Genomic DNA, 16853 nt, shown 5'->3' on the forward strand with positions numbered 1-16853 from the left:
CGTCAGGAGGACAGGGGGCGGGGCGGAGGGCGCGCAGCCTGGAGGGGGCGGGGGCAGGGGGGGAGCTAGTAGACAGTTTGGAACCGCAGTTCCGCCGGAAGTAGTCCGGAGCCTGGGGCCGAGCGTTTTCGGTCATCTCCGGCGCTTCGAGGGGCGATTCCTGTAGTGTTCCGGGTCTGCGGAGGTACTAATTTAAGAAATACCCCTTTTATTAATTTATTTCTAAACACAAAGAGAGACCCGCAGATCATTGGTGGGCTGTTCAGTTCAGAGCCCCCGAATTTTGCGTGGAGGAGTGAGGATATTAACGTACTTTGACCCTTAACCTTCGACCCGGTGCGGCAGAGGGAAACGCCTCCGTCTCTATATAAGGCATTTTCCGGCCTTTTGCGGCCCTTTTTTCCTCTTAGCGCTAGGCGCCGAGTTCCTCCGCTCTTTTCCTTCTCTGCCGCCCGGTTCCTAGGATCAGCCGACGCCATGGGTTTTGGAGACCTGAAAAGCCCCGCCGGCCTCCAGGTGCTGAACGACTACCTAGCGGACAAGAGCTACATCGAGGGGTGAGGACGGGCCCGGGCTGGGGCCGGGTCGCTGCGGCCGGGCCACGTGGCGCGGCCTCTGCCGCCCCTGGGGGAAAGGCAGCCGGGCTGCGAGGGGCCAAGGCCAACATGTGCTTTCTTTCCACTGACTTGATTCAGCCAGGTTTTCCACCTTGTTCACTCGGTTTGTGAAAGTAAGCCTATAGGCCTCCGTCAGAGATTGCCAACTTGGAGGTCCACGAAGTGGCAGGGATTCCCAGGGTAGGGCGGAAAACCAAACACATGGTCCCTGATCTTGACCTTATTTAAAAAAAAAATAAATACAGCAGCTTAGGTTGCCCAGTAGCAAATGGGCCAGTTCACAGTAATTAGTTTGATGGATGTGGCGTTTGTCATTTATTTGCTGGGTTTGTACATGGTCTCTTAAAGGCGTGTGTAATTTTTGTAACCTCGGCAGGTATGTGCCATCACAAGCAGACGTGGCAGTATTTGAAGCAGTTTCCGGCCCCCCACCTGCCGACTTATATCATGCCCTCCGTTGGTATAATCACATCAAGTCTTACGAAAAGGAAAAGGCCAGGTAAAATTACCTTTGTATTTGAAGACCAGAACGCTTTCTAAGCTTAAACTCCGGATTTTCACCTGACAAAATTGGACCCAGGCTACGTTAGTTTTGTTTGGGATATTGTAAGCTAAATTATCTTTGTGACTTTAGAAGGCCAAGAGACTGAAGTCCTCCATTTTTTCACAGAACAGGTAGAACATGGACAACAGCAGTTCAACTTTTCCCCACAGTGCCCTGACAATGTGCCTCGACCCTGACCTGGGGGGCCCACCTCTGGGGTGAGAGGGTGGCTCATTCAGTCAGTCCTTGGCCATTCTTCTGAAACTGCCAACAAGGGTGGAAGTTTGGGGAAGTGGACTCCAGTTCACTAAGAATGGAACTGAGCATACTTAATGAAATCTCAAACAGAAATATTCATACTGAAAGAGTAAATCATAGTGAGTATTGAATATAATGTCTCACATGCTACTAATGTTTGTTGGGTGAGGAGTTAAACATACAAAAGTATTTACCTGGGAGTGTTTAGGGGTAAATTCTTAGTACAAAAGGGATCTGTTGGTAAATAGTGATGGAAACAAGTTCTCGTGTACTGTCTGAAAAAGGACATACTGACCTAGTGGTGGTTGAACTTGAGTTTTTTTTCAAGCCTTCCAGGAGTGAAGAAAGCTCTGGGCAAGTATGGCCCTGCTAACGTGGAAGACACCACAGGAAGTGGAGCTACAGATAGTAAAGATGATGATGACATTGATCTCTTTGGATCTGATGATGAGGAGGTATGGCATAAATTAATATGTGTATCAGTGAGTTTAATCATAGGCTCTGTGGTGCAATTGCCTGGATTTGAATTCTGGTTTCACCACTTCACTACCTGACTTCAAAAATTCTCACTGGTTACATGATGAATAAAATCAAATCACCATCTTTCGGCTGAGCTCCTGATGGATTTGCTTTTTTCTGATAAAACTGGTCTTTGTTGTGATGGTTCCACTAACTTTAAGCTGAAGAACAACCAGCTTTGTGAAACATTTAATTTTTCTTTGTAGGAAAGCGAAGAAGCGAAGAGGCTAAGAGAGGAACGCCTTGCACAGTATGAGTCAAAGAAAGCCAAAAGTAGGTCATTTTATAATTAGTGCTGCTTTAACTTCATTTCATAATAATGTGAGTAATCTTTTTTGAAGCTTGATTTCCAAAGTAACTGCCTCCGCATTTATTGACTAGGTCAGTATTTATAAGCCTGTATAGGTGGTTCTTCGTAAAACTTCCACAGCTACTGGTCTGCAGCTGTTCTTGCCGTAGCAGTTGTGGCATTCCTCTGTGGGAAAGAAACTGTTAAACAATTAAACACCTCTTTCTTAGCACAACAGAAAGTGGGCATGTGAGTAACAAACATAAGATGTATTCTGTAGTTTTGTTTGGCTGTGGAGATGATCCATTAGGAAACATTAAGGTTTTAGAAGTGTCTTCAGCTAAAATGAAAAAACATAATTGAGTGTCTGAATACTGGTTGTACCATTTTTTAGAACCTGCACTTGTTGCCAAGTCTTCCATATTATTAGATGTGAAACCTTGGGATGACGAGACAGATATGGCAAAACTAGAGGAGTGCGTCCGAAGCATTCAGGCAGACGGCTTGGTCTGGGGCTCTTGTGAGTTCAGTCTTTGCTTTTTGAGAGTGCCATCTGGAAGTCACATAGTTACAGTGTTTGTTAATCAATAGGACTTTGCTGACTAAGATTTTTCTTGATTTTTTTTCAGCAAAACTCGTTCCAGTGGGGTATGGAATTAAAAAGCTTCAAATTCAGTGTGTAGTGGAGGATGATAAAGTGGGAACAGATATGCTGGAGGAGCGGATCACTGCTTTCGAGGACTGTGTGCAGTCCATGGACGTGGCTGCTTTTAATAAGATCTGAAATCTACATCATAGATCATTGCCCTTAAATAAAACCTTAAAAGACGACTGTTGGCTCTTGACTCTTACATAGGGTGGTTTCTATCTTGAGGGAAGAAATTCAATGGATAATATAATTCATAAAAATAAATTTGGGTCAGCATCGTTAGATATTTAGCCCAAAAAGGAGGAAAATATCTATCAAATACTATGAATACAGGTAGGTGTTGAGTAGATTTTATAAACAAATTAATAGAAATGGACTCAATCTTGCTATAGTTTCTATACCCAGTGCACAAGGATACCGCTTTACCACACTATTTCAAGTTTCGTATTTGCTTTGTTTTCAAAAGAAATCAGATAAACTTCACTTGTGGAAATTTTGAATCAAGTATTTCAACTAATTTTTAGCCCTGTAGATTCATAATGGTTCAGACCTTGGGCTTTTTGCAAGGAATTACAAAGTAATACCCGGGCTGGTTTTCCACAATGGAAATGTTGGAACTATCTTAATGATGAGAAATGGGTCAATACATGTAAAGTGCTTAAGAGGATTAACTGGACACAGTGAATGTCCTTTGTTTGCTGGAATAGTTGATGAAACATTTGGGGGGAAAAAAATGTTGAGATGGACCAATGACAGATGAAGTAATTTGTTTTCAGTTAGGATCTTCAAGTTGGGAGTTACTCCAGACTGAAAAATCCTACTGGAAAGCAATACGATAGGAGGTGGGTTGTACTAAAGGACACCTAACCTAGAGGAGGGAAGTTAGGTTGAAGAATTCCCAAAATTTATTTTAACCATTGGGGCGCCTGGGTGGCTCAAGTTAGTTAGGGTGTCTGCCTTCAGCTCAGGTCATGACACCCCGGGGGTGGGGGGCTTCTGGTGTCAGGCTCCCTGCTCAGCGGAGAGTCTGCTTCTCCCTCTGCCCCTCACTGCATTTCTGTGCTTCTCTCTCAAAACCCTAAAATGACTACCATTTGTCAAAGCAAGTATCGCAAATTGAAGATTGTTCTTAATCACTGTTAAGGGAGAGCTCATTTAATTTAAGAGTTTTTGTTTGAGGGGCGCCTGGTGGCTCAGACGGTTAAGCCTCTACCATCAGCTCAGGTCTTGATCCCAGGGTCCTGGGATGGAGCTCTGCAGAGCCTGCTTCTCCCTCTCCCTCTGCCTGCCGCTCCCCCTGCTTGTGCAAGCTCTCTGTCAAATAAATAAAATCTTAAAAAAAAAAAAAAAAAAGATTGAGAGGGAGAGCACAAGCAGTGGGGGAGGGGGAGAAGGAAAAGCAGACTCCCTGCTGAGCAGGGAGCCCCACATGGGGTTCAATCCCAGGACACTGAAATCATGACCTGAGCAGAAGGCAGATGCTTGACCAACGGAGCCACCCCGGTGCCCTGATGGAGAGAGAGCTTGATCTGTGTTTTTGAGAATGTGGTTTTTGAGTAGCGCTGTGTCACAGGAAGGTTATACAAGTAACTGATCCCCAGGCTGTGGTTCATAAACCTGGCTTGGGTGGAGGAGGGGACTGAGTGGGACATTTTACTTGGATTTGGGTATCAGAACCTATTGGGGTGAAGGGACTTCAATAATAAGGTAGTGCTTCCGGTAAGTAGGTGAAGGCAGCTTTTTGTTGTTTTTTGAAGTAGGCTCCACACCAAAGTGTGGAGCCCAACGAAGGTCTTGAACTCAAGGCCCTGCGATCAAGACCTGAGCTGAAATCAAGAGTCGGATGCTTAACCAACTGAGCCACCCAGCTGCCCCAAGAATTACTGACTTCTAAAAGTCTTATTTTGTGGTCTCTAATCTGTAGACCAAACATTAAATGATTTGTTTGAGGTCGGAATTATCCTAGCCAAACCAGACAGTGCTATTCTTTACCTCTCAATCTGATTTTCTTTATATGGGAGAGTACCCTAAATGTGGGAAATGTTTAAATTTGAGAGAAAATTTATTTAATCGGTACAGGTATGTTCTGATGACTACGATCATCTTCACTAAGCAGTATTTCCAACGTCATGAGAAACTTTCCGGTTGTAAGCGTCGTGAGAGCCAGCAGAGGGCAGCACTTCATTTTCTGTAGAACCAGAGCCTGGGGATTCTGGAAATGTTGCCATGGAAGGATCGAGATGTAGCAATTAGTGAATAGTAGCCCCAAATCACTCACAATGATCTACATGTTAAAGGGATTGAGCACCAAATAGCTGGGAGAAGTATTAACAAAAACGATAGAAACTATTGATTAAAAATGTAGTTAAAGGTAAAAGGAGTTAAAAAATTTAGAATGGTCATTTCAAACCACAGCTGTCTTGTAAACCTTAAAATGATAAATGAAGCATGTGACTTTAAAAATCTTGACTCCACAGCCTCACATAAATATATTTAGTGGTATCTTTTAATTTTATTTTTTAAAAAATTGATAATACAGTCACATAGTTCCAAACAAGAGGTTATATGGCAAAGTCTCTGTGTATTGTCCCTCCCCTTCCCCCTCGCCCAGGCCTCTTGTTTAGCTCCATAAAAGCAACCAATGCCAACAGGTTCTTAGCTCTTTCCAGAGCTAGTGTGAGCATATGCGTGAAGGAATTGTAGCATACCATGCAAACTGTTCTGCACCTTTTACTTTGTCCATAAAAATAGACTTGGATGTCTTGGAAATTATATCTTGAATATTCCATGTCAGTACTTACAAAGCTTTCTCGTTTTCTAACAGTTACATAATCCATTGTCTCATATCTTATTTAACCAGTCTATTTATTGGAGCTTTAGATTGCTTTCAGTTTTCTCTTGTTTTAAGCAATGCCCACATTTGCCTGTGTGCCTGTATACTGAATAACCTGTTTTTGAACCAACAGGCTCTGAAGGCATAGGCAGACACAGAGAGAGATTTTTTTGGTTTGTTTCTGGCTTTGGAGTATTAACAAAAGATAAAAGAGGCCAGCTTTTTTTTTTTTTTTTCATATGCTCCATAAATGATTACAGCAACTCAGACCGTACTTACTTTTCCTATTTGGCATCCCTTACACAAGGCTGAGAACAGTGTGGGAATTAAAAATGATTCATTCAGTGTCACTATGTTAGAAGCTATAAAAATACAAAAGAAGAGTTAAGAGAATTACAATAGGGAGGTGGCTCGAACACACATAAAATTGTTAAAAATTAGTCATTTTGTGATTAAACAAGTAATCCAAAAGTTCAGAGGGTCAGGGAAGACTGGAATTGAAGAAACATATTTTGGAGAAGTTGGGACTTGAGCTGGGTGGACCTTGATCGGTAATTTGTGAAAGAAAGAAAGAGAGAGAGAGAGAAAGGAAGGAAGGAAGGAAGGAAGAGAAAAAGAAAAAGAAAGGCAAGGAAAAGAAAAAAAGAGTATTGCAGGAGGGGATAAAAGACAGGAATGAGAATAGACAAAGTGACATTTACAATGCAATTAGATCAGTTTGGCTGGATTGTGCAGTGTCTGTTTGGGATTAGATAGGTGGGGCCAGGTTGCACACCCAGGCTGGCTCCTTCTGTGAGGGCAGTGGGGGGGGTGCGGGGGGGGGGGGGAAGGACTTGAAGGTTTCCGAGCCAGAAAATGACAAAGGCAGACAGCTCTGACCTGGAGGTGGTATGGATGGAAGCATGTGAATAAAAGGATTGTTACAGTCCTAACATGAATGGAAATGGCTGAATTAATGCATATACACTCGATGAAGTACTTTATAAACAATATAATTAAAAAGTGACAGGCTAGAGCAACATGGAAAAATGCTAGAGTGTTTTCCCTATTATGAGAAGATAAGCTTATGGACAAAGACAAATACAAAAGGAGTTACATTCATTTTGGATCTACATGTATTTTTTCCCCCTGAACAAATCCAATTTGGCAATGGCAATTATTGTCTTTAGATTAAAAAAGCAAAAAAATACACAAATACATGCCTCATACACATTGTCCGTTTTGGACCCCATTATAAGCTATGAGATAAGCAAAGCAGACACTGTGATCACCCCTTAGATGAGGAAACTGAACTCTGAAACATGACTTCCCGGTTATTCACCTAGTGAGAGAGAACTGCAACTCCGGTCCTCGGCTAGGTCATGGGCTGGCAATAGAATGAAGAAAGTTCTTCATCCCTGCTTTTAGACAATTTAATCCTATTTTATTGGTGTTACCCTTGCTTCGCATCCTCAATTAGGGAGGGTGAGAAGATAAAGTCACACAAGGGTAAATTCAAAATGGAAATTGGGACTGATATACACATTTTCTCATTACGCGCTCTGTATGGATGGTAATAGATGCATTCAAGAAATGACCCAAGTGAGCATCTGTTGTTCGGAATGCCACTGGCCTGCATAGCTTTCAGTAAAGTAAAAATCAAAGGAAAATGTTCATGGACTTCTTAAATTCATCCCCCCAAAGAGCTGCCCGTGTGTAAGAACATGGAGGAACCATGGCTTACTTTTCAGGCTGGACACCAACTTGTGAATCTTCTATCCTCACTCTGTCCCTAGAAAATGGGACTATTCCTTTTTTTTTTTTTTTTTACTATTTTTTCTGATCATAGCCTGTTTTCCTCTGTACTTGCCCTTACTGTGTCACCTACCCGAAAAGCCTCTTTTCTCATCTGCACTTGTTAAAATTGGAGTCATTCTTCAAGATGCACTTCAAATATATCTTCCAAGAAAACTTTGTTTTCGTTTTTGTCTTTCGCAGCCGCTAGGCATATAGTCTTCTATATGTACTTATAAACTACCTCGTTTTAAACTTCTCTGTGCAGCTCCCTTATTCTTCCTCCGAAATGTTTATGTTCATCCAGGACGAAAGGACCTAACACTTACTAAGCAGTTACTAGGTTGGAAAATGCCAAGAATTTCACTGATTAATACCAGCTAGGATTGATCAAGTTATTTATAGAGCTAAGTACCCCTCTAAGTGCTTTACCTGCATCACCTCATTTAATTTCCACAACTGTGTAGCGCGTACTATGATCGTTATTCCCATTTTGCAGATGGGGGAAACCGGTCTAGAAATTTGAATTAGTTTAGCCAAGAACACAGACCAAGGATGTGTTGGAACCTTAGTTCAAATCCAGATATCCTGCCTCTGGAGGCTCTGGGACTTGCCCTCTTCAAAGAGCTGCTTTTTATTAAAGAGGCTGGTCTGTCTCCTCGTGTCTATGCCCCAGTCCTTGAGAGCCTGGGATTCTTTACTGCCCTGCCAACTGGGCACTGGGCTCCCTCACTTCCTTCCCTAATTGCTCCAGTGCCTGTCCTCTCCTGCAGCCTCGGTCCTTTTAGTCATTCATCCTGCTCTTAATCAGGAGACCCCTGGAAAGCCCCACTAACCAAATTCCAACTGTCGGGGGAGGAGGCTTGGAGTCCCCAGTCTTGGACCCAATGCTACACTTGGAATCTTCCCTCAAACTGAGAATAAAACATGAACTCCTGTCTCTGCTGGGAAGTGCTTGTACTGGCCGCTACTTTCCACTAGCAGATTTCTGTTACATCCCCACTATCAGCTATTTTAAAAGCCACTAAAACTAGAGTCTTTAGCCCAGGGTCTAGGGATTCTCTGATATTTTATTTAAAAGCATGTTTCTAGGGAGAGGTGCCTGGCAGTCACATGCCACTTGAGTCTTGATCTTGGGGTTGTGAGTTTAAGCTCCATGTTTGGGCAGAGATTTAAAAGAAAAGAAAAAGAAAAAAGAAAAGAAAAGAAAAGAAAAGAAAAGAAAAGAAAAGAAAAGAAAAGAAAATTTATATGTTTCTAGAGAAAGGACCCATAACCTTCCTTAGATTCTCAAATGTATTCAGAGTTCCTTTAAGACCTTTGTAGACTTTGGGGCACCTGGGTGGCTCACTTGGTTAAGCAACTGCCTTCGGCTCAGGCCATGATCCCAAGGGCCTGGGATGGAGCCCCTTGTTGAGCTCCCTGCTCAGCGGGGAGCCCGCTTCTCCCTTTCCCTCTGCCTCTCCTCCTGCTTATACTTTCCCTCTCTCTCTTTCTCAAAAAATTGATAAAAATCTAAAAAAAAAAAAAAAAGACATTTGTAGACCTTCCTTAAAGCATTTTTTTGGAAGTTTCACTCCTCATATCAAACACCGAAACATACTGAAAGTCCATATGAAATATATCTTTATATAACTATGAAATATTTCATTTGACTCATTGACATAAAGGTGACATGTGATTAAAGATTTATTAATTTTGACTTCTCAAGTTTCCTTTTTTGTATTCTAGAGCCAATCACATTTTTTTTTAAAGATTTTTATTTATTTATTTGACAGAGATAGAGACAGCCAGCGAGAGAGGGAACACAAGCAGGGGGAGTGGGAGAGGAAGAAGCAGGCTCATAGCAGAGGAGCCCGACGTGGGGCTCGATCCCACAACGCCGGGATCACGCCCTGAGCCGAAGGCAGGCGCTTAACCGCTGTGCCACCCAGGCACCCCCAATTACATTTTTTTTAAGATCTCAAATATTTTCACAGGCCTTTGGTGAGCTCCGGCTTCCTAGGTGGTAACACCACCTGTCCATCATTTCCTTCTGCCCTGGGCTGCCTAATCCCCTTCCTGCTCCTCAGCCTTCCTCCTTCTCCCACAGCCTTGAGAATCTCTCCATCTGCTCAAACTAAGGATGAACCTAAGGAATTCTCTTTGTTTTTGATCCTCCAGCTTCTCTCCTGATCCTGGGAAATCAGGGCCTGTCCCTTGACGGGGACGGGGAACCCAGAGGGAAATGTCCTAAACCCAGAGGGGAATGTCCTAAACCCCTGGTGGAGGGGACAGACACTCACAATGAGCCCTTCTCTCCCTGCCTTCCCTCCACACTGGGTGTGGCAGAAACCATGAAATCTGGGGATGACAGAAGTTTGGGATATGCTGAGCTATGCCACACATTTTGGGGGAATAATTTCCGAAACCAGATCTGATTATTGCTATGGGCTAGCAGTAAAGCACACAGCCAACAGGTGATCCAAGATTGGCATTTCCAAAAGCTGAGAGATGAAATAAAAAAGGATACTAATTCAAGAAATCACACTGCTCCCCTCCCAACTTTCAAAATAAAATCAAGAAATTACAGAAAATGAAATGCTTTCTAAAATTGAAGAGGTTATTGACTTAAAGATATGCTTAATTGGTCTTGTACTGATGTCTACATCTACACAGAGGAATAGAAGGTAGAAATATATCAATGTCACACATGCTTTCTTCTTCTGAATTCATTCTGAGATGGGCTGGGTTTTGTGTTTACATACTTGCACATACCCAGAATTTCCCAAGAATGTTAATATTGATAATGATTTCATGGGGGATTAGAGATAGGAGCATATCCCCATTGGCAGGTAGGGTCTATGTCACCTCCCCTTGAACATGAGCTGGTCCATGACTAGTTTGACCAAGAGAGGACAGCGGATGTGATACCGTGTCAGAGGCTTTAAAAGGACTAGAAATGTCTCCTTTGGTCTCTTAGAGCCCTAAATTGCCACGTAAGAGGTCTGGCTACCCTGAGCTACCATACTGGACGAGCTGTGTGAAGAAAAAGAAGAGAAGGGACAGTAGGGCAGAGGAGACAAGCTGTTCCAAAACTTGGCCATTTGGGTCATCCCAGTCCCGATGATGTTCTGGACCTTGTGACGCAGAGAGATGAACCCCCTTTCTGTGCCTTGAGTTTCTGACTCAGAATTGTGAGATATTATAGTAATAAACTGTCATTTTAAGCAACTAGATTCTGGGACACTTCACTAAGCATGAATAGTTCACAATGTTTTCAATTACTATAACCAACTACTACCTTAATATATAAATGTATGTACATAGATTTCATGAAATAAAGAAATTAGGTACATGTTGCATTTTAAAAATATGTCTAATAGGGTTACCGGCACAAAATTAAAGTGAGCTGAAGCACATACGTCAGCGTTTTTGAAATGAATTAATCATCTACTTAATATTCAGATTTAGAACTTCAAAGTCATTAAGATTAAAAACATCATAGCTGATATTGCATCAACAGTGGTGACTAATCCACTATGGTATAATTAACAAGAATGACAGATAATTTAATTTGCAGGGGGAAAAAATGAAGATCTTTCTTAAATTCTATACCCACACAAAAATGTCGTGCCACTAAACTGATTAACAGAAAGAGATGGTTATTATCATACCTTGGAAACCAAATAATCTGAAAGCGTTGGTCAGGGACCCCCCCCCCCCCCCACCGCAACAAAAGCCTTCTACTGATAACTCATGGAGCTGTTTCCAGGAGACACGGGTTCTTGGTCTCAGAGTTCCTGAGCTGCTCGCTCGCTGTGCCGGAACGGCTGGCCTCCCACAGTGTGTGCTTTAGGATCTCAGCAACTGAGGCCCGGAAGCGAGTTTGGAACTTCTTACTAATCAGGACGTAGAGGATGGGGTTCAAGCAACTATTGAGGAATGCCAAGCCAGTGGAGAGGGGGATGCCAGCCTGAAGCACGTGGTGGAAGTAGCTGCTGTGGTGGATTGTGAGCTCCCAAATGCTAAACAGGTGATAAGGAGTCCAGCAAATCAAAAAGGCCATGACCACAGCCAGGATGGTCCAGAAATGCTTACTGGAGACCAGGATGCTTCGCTTCTTCACCTTGAAGATGAGACACAAGTAGCAAACGCTCATTGCTAGCAAGGGGAAGAGGTACCCAACAATAAATTTCACCCAGGTCAGAACATGGTGCCTCATCAAAGTAAGGTCAGGATCATGTTCATGGAAATTGTTATAGCAAAGAGTGTGGTTATTGAACTCCAGAGTGTCCCGGAAGTAGAGGGCAGGACCACCCATTAGAGAAGCCAAAAACCAAACGGATATAATAACAATCAGGGAGTTCCTGAGGGTTCGGCGCCGATGAGATAGGACGGGATAGATCAAGTGGATATAACGGTCCAGGCTGATCGCCGTCAGGAAAAACACACTAGCAAACATGTTCAACTGGGCAATGAAGGAATTGACCTTGCACAACCAGACGCCAAAGGGCCAGTGGAAATTCATGGCCACATAGGAGATGTACAGAGGCAGGAAGAGAAGAAAAATGAAATCTGCAATAGCCAGGTTGAGGAACCAGAGAGTGGTGACTGTCTTCTTCCACTTGAACCCCATGAACCAAATGACAATGGCATTTCCTGGAATGCCGAGAATAAATGCTAAACAGTATAACACCAGGGAGACCCAGTGAACAACTCCCAGGTGGGCTTTCTCCTCCAAATCAGACTCTGAAGAGTAATAATATTCCAGGTTATAGGAGTAGTTCTCGAATTCTTCAAATAATGTTTCCTCTAGATCTTCCATGACCTTGTCAAGTGGAGAATGAGGATATCTATAGAAGCAAATCTAAAAAGAAAGAAGACAATTTTTAAAAGAGGAAATGTCTGGTGAACAGGGAACATTAAGATAAAAATATTTCATCTGATGAACTGGATGGAAATAGTATAATTTTTGGTAAGGTCTGTGATTATATTCTAGACATCCAAATCTTGGGGTACCTCAGTTTTGCTCTGCTTACTCTCAAAACTGCAAGAGCTCATTTTTGCAAAGTGTTCAGTAAGTGCTAAATTAAAATGATTGACCCTACAGGTGCAATTCCTATATCTGCAAGGCTTATAGGCCTGACTGGAGAGAATCTAACATTCGATAGGCATTTATTAGGTTCTGACTCTGCATTATTATTTTATGGAAGATACAGTAGAAAACAATTGAATACTTACGCGGTGATGACTTCAAAGCCCTTAGTGATACCCTGACTCCCTAAGCTCTAGACAGAGAGTTTCCACTGCTTCCCCAAGCCACGCATCCAGATGTCACAGGCAAGTACTAGAAATTCGGACACACTATTTTGCACCCATGGATGTTTTGATTCTATGTTTATGGATGCAAACATGTTCATAAGAATTATATCAGTGTGGAAGACTTTTCAGCTAAAAGGTATCTTTTGGAGTAAAACTGACTATGACCATTTAATTTCTATATCAATTTCCTATAAAGTGCCACTAAATTTTATTTAAATGTTTATTTTATTGAAATTCCTTTGTTTTGAATTAATTTGGATTAATTATCTTCTACATTTACAACAAAAATGTGATTTATCAATCAGTTTTATTTTGTTTATTTTTGCCCATACCAAAATTTATCTATTATAATTTCACCCAACGTTCAGTTTTCTTTTGTGATCTTTTTTTTCCCCTTCCTATCAAGACCAGTTTTTCTGGGTTGAGAAGAGGTAAAAGCCATTTTTATAATCAAAACAAAGTTTACTGGGTACAATTTTAACTACATCAATTTTATTTTGTGTTATTTCTGTTTGCTAGTATTCAAAATCAAGAAGAAAGAAGATTAATAGTTGTATTTATTTCACGGAGCTACAATAATTAATGGGGCAAACATATAAGATATGGGATTATAGGGGTACCTGGGTGACTCAGTCAATTAAGCATCTGCTTTCAGCTCAGGTCATGATCTCAGGGTCCTGGGATTGAGCACTGCGTGGGGCTCCCTGCTCAGCTGGGAGTCTGCTTCTTCCTCTCCCTCTGCCCCTCCCCCTGCTCATGCTCTCTGTCTCTCTCTCTCTCTCAAATAAATAAATAAAATCTTTAAAAGAAAAAAAATATGGGATTTTAGTAGGGTTAGAATGAAGAGGGCAAAACATGTACTGTTGCTCAGAGACATCTCACATTCAATTCCACTAACGCTGACTTCATCATCCTACCTCAAATTATTTGAGGAACCTGGCAGGGCATAATTAAAAAATAAAAGCCATTCATTAGCACCCTCCCAATCCAAGGCCCAGCCACCTTCTCTTTGTTTTACAATATTCAGCTTAAATGCCACCTCTTCCTGGAAACATTTCCTGACATTACCTTTCCCCAGATAATTACAATAATAATCACTATTATTATTTTTTTTAAAAAGTCAATGTTATTGGAAATTGTCTAAATGCCAGGCATGTATGGTCTAATTTGATCCTCACGAGAATCTTATAAAGTAGGTAAGAGGTACTCTTATTCCCATTTACAAGAAAGGATATTGAAGTTTGAGGAAGTTCAGGGACTTCAGGGTCACACGACCTATAACTGGACAGTCAGAATCTAGACTAAGATCATTGGACCCAGAGCCTGAGCTCTTAGTTACTATGCTTTTGTATGACACTGTACTCTTACTGTGCTTAAGGCACTAAATTGTCATTGGTTTATCTTTCATTTCTGCCCTACCAAACTTTTAACTGCTTGAGAACAATGCCTGTCATCTCTGAACCCCCTGGTGCCTTAGTACACATCTTAACATATCACAGGTGCTTCACATGGGCTGAATAAATGATTGGCTCAGCTACAAATCCTATTCAGAACCAAATGTAACGGGAGAGTTTGTGAGTTCACCCCTAAGTCACTGTCGTTGCCAGAATCTCTGACCTTGACCCACAATTTCATCCCCAGGATCTTGGCCTTTTTCTTGACACCAAGTCTTTTCCTTCATATATCCTACTTCACTGAGCAAGAATTGGCTCCCTTCTTGCTGCCCTTTTCTGGCAGGTCTGGGATCTTACTCTGCCCGCTGCTTCTTGTGGCTGACCGTCCTCAGTGTCAGATCTTTTCTAGCCTTGTGTCTAACTCCCTGTCTCTGTTTTCTGCCTGTACACTGGGCCGGGACACCCTTCCCTCCTCGTGCCTATGACCTTTTAGGCTATTAGGAATTCTGAAGCTCAATGGCCCAGGTGGCAGTTTAAGTCACCTTACAAAATCCTAAGCACTAAGTAGAAGGACCCTGATTCTCCAAACATAGAAAGCCAATGGAAGACCCCTACTAGCACTAGAACCATTATCCTCACCAAAGCCAGAAACCTCCCCCCTCCAATGCCATTACTGAAATGGTCACAGGGCCAGTTGCAGGACACCAATCACCTCTCTTCCCAGTTCTCTTGGTGGGGGGAAGGTACCTGGAGGATGAGTGATCCAGCTCCTCTGTTTCAGAACCCCTTCAGACAGAAAACCCTGTATCAGAGAGGTCCCCAATCTTCCAGAAAGCAGATGAGTTGATTAGACACAAGGTCCAGTAAGTTCAAGCTTGGAGAAAGATCTTCAAGAGTTGCTGAATGCTGCCCAGCTGAAACCTTCACAGGAAATATAATCTAGGAATTCCCCTGTGACTTAGAGCAGATGTTTTTGTGTGGTGGCGATGGTGAGGGGTATGGGTAGGATGGAGAAAAGAGAGAAGTAAGGCAGAATTCAGCAAGTGTCCCCCTGAGCCCTTAGACAAGCACGGCCAGCCCTTAAGAACATGTTCTCGTTTAATTATTACAGCTCGTTTATATGTTGCTTTACAGTTTATGGGCACCTCTGGATCTAATTAAGCTTCCAAATCTCACACCTACCCACGCATCTAGAGACTAACTATATTAGTTTCATAGGGCTGACATTACAAAGTGCTCTAAACTTATAATTTCTTAATGACAGAATTTATTGTCTCCCAGTCTGGAGGCTAGAAGTCTGAAGTCAGGTGTAGGCGGGTGGTTTCCTTCTGAGGGAGAATCTGTCCCGTGCCTCTTCCCAGCTGCTGGTGATTTGCTGGCAAACTTTGGCCTTTCTTGGCTTGTACACGTGTCACCCCAATATCTGCCATCTTCGCTGCATGGTGGTTTCCCCGGGTGTCTGTCTCTGTGTCCCAATGTCCTGCTTTTATAAGGATGCGAATCATACTGGATTACGATCCAGCCTAATGACCTAGTCTTAACTTGATGACCTCTGTAAAAACCCTAATTCCAAATAAGATCACATTGTGAGATACTCGGGGTTAAGACCTCGGCGTACCTTTTTGGAGGGGCCCGGTTCCACCTGCAGCATTCACCCAGAGCTGGTGACCACCATTTCTGAATCGTAATCACTCGTTCATTTAGCACCTATTCAATAAGTGCCCACATTTCTCAGGCACTATTCCAGTTAATTGTGCTTCTTCACTAAATGAGACAATTATTTCTTCCCTTTTAGATTTTAGATTCTAGCAGGAGATCGGAAAAAAATAAACATAATAGAAAAGCAAATTACACAGTGTGTTAAAGTGTGTTAAAAGCTGGTAAGTGCTGCAGAAAAATGGGGGTGGGGGAGGGAAGAATGGAATAAAGGGGAAAGGAGAAGTGGTTTTAATTTTCAGTAAGGTGGTCAGAGAAGGACTCATGGGGAAGCCGGTGACCACAAAGTCGGAGGGAGGTAAGGGAGTTAGTCATGTGGATATTGCAGGCAAGAGTGTTCTCGGCAGAGGGAGCAGCCAATGCCTTACGGCAGAAGTGCGTCTAACGTGTTCCAGAAATAGGGAAGACACCAGCATGTCTAGAAGAGGGTGCGCAAAGTGAACAAGGGGAAGAGTAGAAGAAAAGAGGCAATGAGGATGTGTGGGAGGTCAGATTATGTTGACATTTGAAGGCCACTGAAGGACTCTGGTTTTTATTCTAAGGGAAGCGGGATGCTACTGAAGGATTCTGCACAGAGGAGAAGTGTAATCTGTTTCTATTACAGTGTAGTCCCTCCTTCTGCTATGTTGAGCATAGACCATTGTGGGTGGTGGTGGCGGTGGCAGCCAGCAAGTGGAGAAGTAGCAAGACCAGTTCGAAGATTATGGGAATAATTCCGGCCAAAGATGAGGGTGGCTTGGATCAGGGTGGTAGCAGAAGTGATGAGAAAGGGCTGAATTTGGGGCTCCTGGATGGCTCTGTCGGCTGAGCATCTGACTCTTGATTTCCGCTCAGGTCGTGATCTCAGAGTCGTGGGATTGAGCCCTTGGTCGGGCTCTGCGCTCAGTGGGGAGTCTGCTAGAGAGCCTTTCCCTCAGGCCCTCCCCTCCCCCATGCCCATGTTCTCTCTCCCTCTCT

General features: G+C 42.8%; 2 protein-coding genes and 2 non-coding genes across 9 annotated transcripts in view; 3 read left to right on the forward strand and 1 right to left on the reverse strand.

The window, feature by feature from the left end:
- Positions 1-98: 98 nt before the first annotated feature.
- EEF1B2 (eukaryotic translation elongation factor 1 beta 2) lies at positions 99-3058 on the forward strand. The gene is made up of 7 exons (XM_045806573.2): positions 99-184; positions 411-557; positions 994-1116; positions 1748-1874; positions 2145-2211; positions 2622-2747; positions 2857-3058. Exons 2-7 carry the CDS (start codon positions 478-480, stop codon positions 3009-3011), a joined length of 678 nt encoding a protein of 225 aa, XP_045662529.1. The 5' UTR covers positions 99-184; positions 411-477; the 3' UTR covers positions 3012-3058.
- Positions 1989-2067, forward strand: LOC123798348 (small nucleolar RNA SNORD51). The gene has a single exon (XR_006781265.1). It is a non-coding gene; the product is annotated as a small nucleolar RNA SNORD51 (small nucleolar RNA).
- Positions 2361-2493, forward strand: LOC123798350 (small nucleolar RNA SNORA41). Its single transcript, XR_006781266.1, has one exon. It is a non-coding gene; the product is annotated as a small nucleolar RNA SNORA41 (small nucleolar RNA).
- Positions 3059-7558: 4500 nt separating the features above from the next.
- Positions 7559-16853, reverse strand: part of CMKLR2 (chemerin chemokine-like receptor 2) — a 45711-nt gene continuing 36416 nt past the window's right edge. For all 6 annotated transcript variants that reach the window (XM_045806579.2, XM_087862866.1, XM_045806580.2 and 3 more), the window contains one exon: positions 7559-12331. In XM_045806579.2, coding sequence (XP_045662535.2) covers positions 11219-12289 — 1071 coding nt within the window. In that variant the 5' untranslated portion in view covers positions 12290-12331 and the 3' untranslated portion in view covers positions 7559-11218. The remainder of the gene's footprint in view (positions 12332-16853) is intronic.

Source organism: Ursus americanus, chromosome 1 (genome assembly GCF_024610735.1).
Source record: "Ursus americanus isolate L20-20 chromosome 1, mUrsAme1.1.p, whole genome shotgun sequence".
NCBI lineage: Eukaryota > Metazoa > Chordata > Mammalia > Carnivora > Ursidae > Ursus > Ursus americanus.

Excerpts from the sequence above, each read along its gene's own strand:
- EEF1B2 (XM_045806573.2), top strand. The coding sequence starts at position 478 with ATGGGTTTTGGAGACCTGAAAAGCCCCGCCGGCCTCCAGGTGCTGAAC. Across the intron at positions 1,117-1,747 it reads TACGAAAAGGAAAAGGCCAG|CCTTCCAGGAGTGAAGAAAG; the intron begins GTAAAATTACCT and ends TTTTTTTTCAAG. Across the intron at positions 2,212-2,621 it reads TGAGTCAAAGAAAGCCAAAA|AACCTGCACTTGTTGCCAAG; the intron begins GTAGGTCATTTT and ends ACCATTTTTTAG.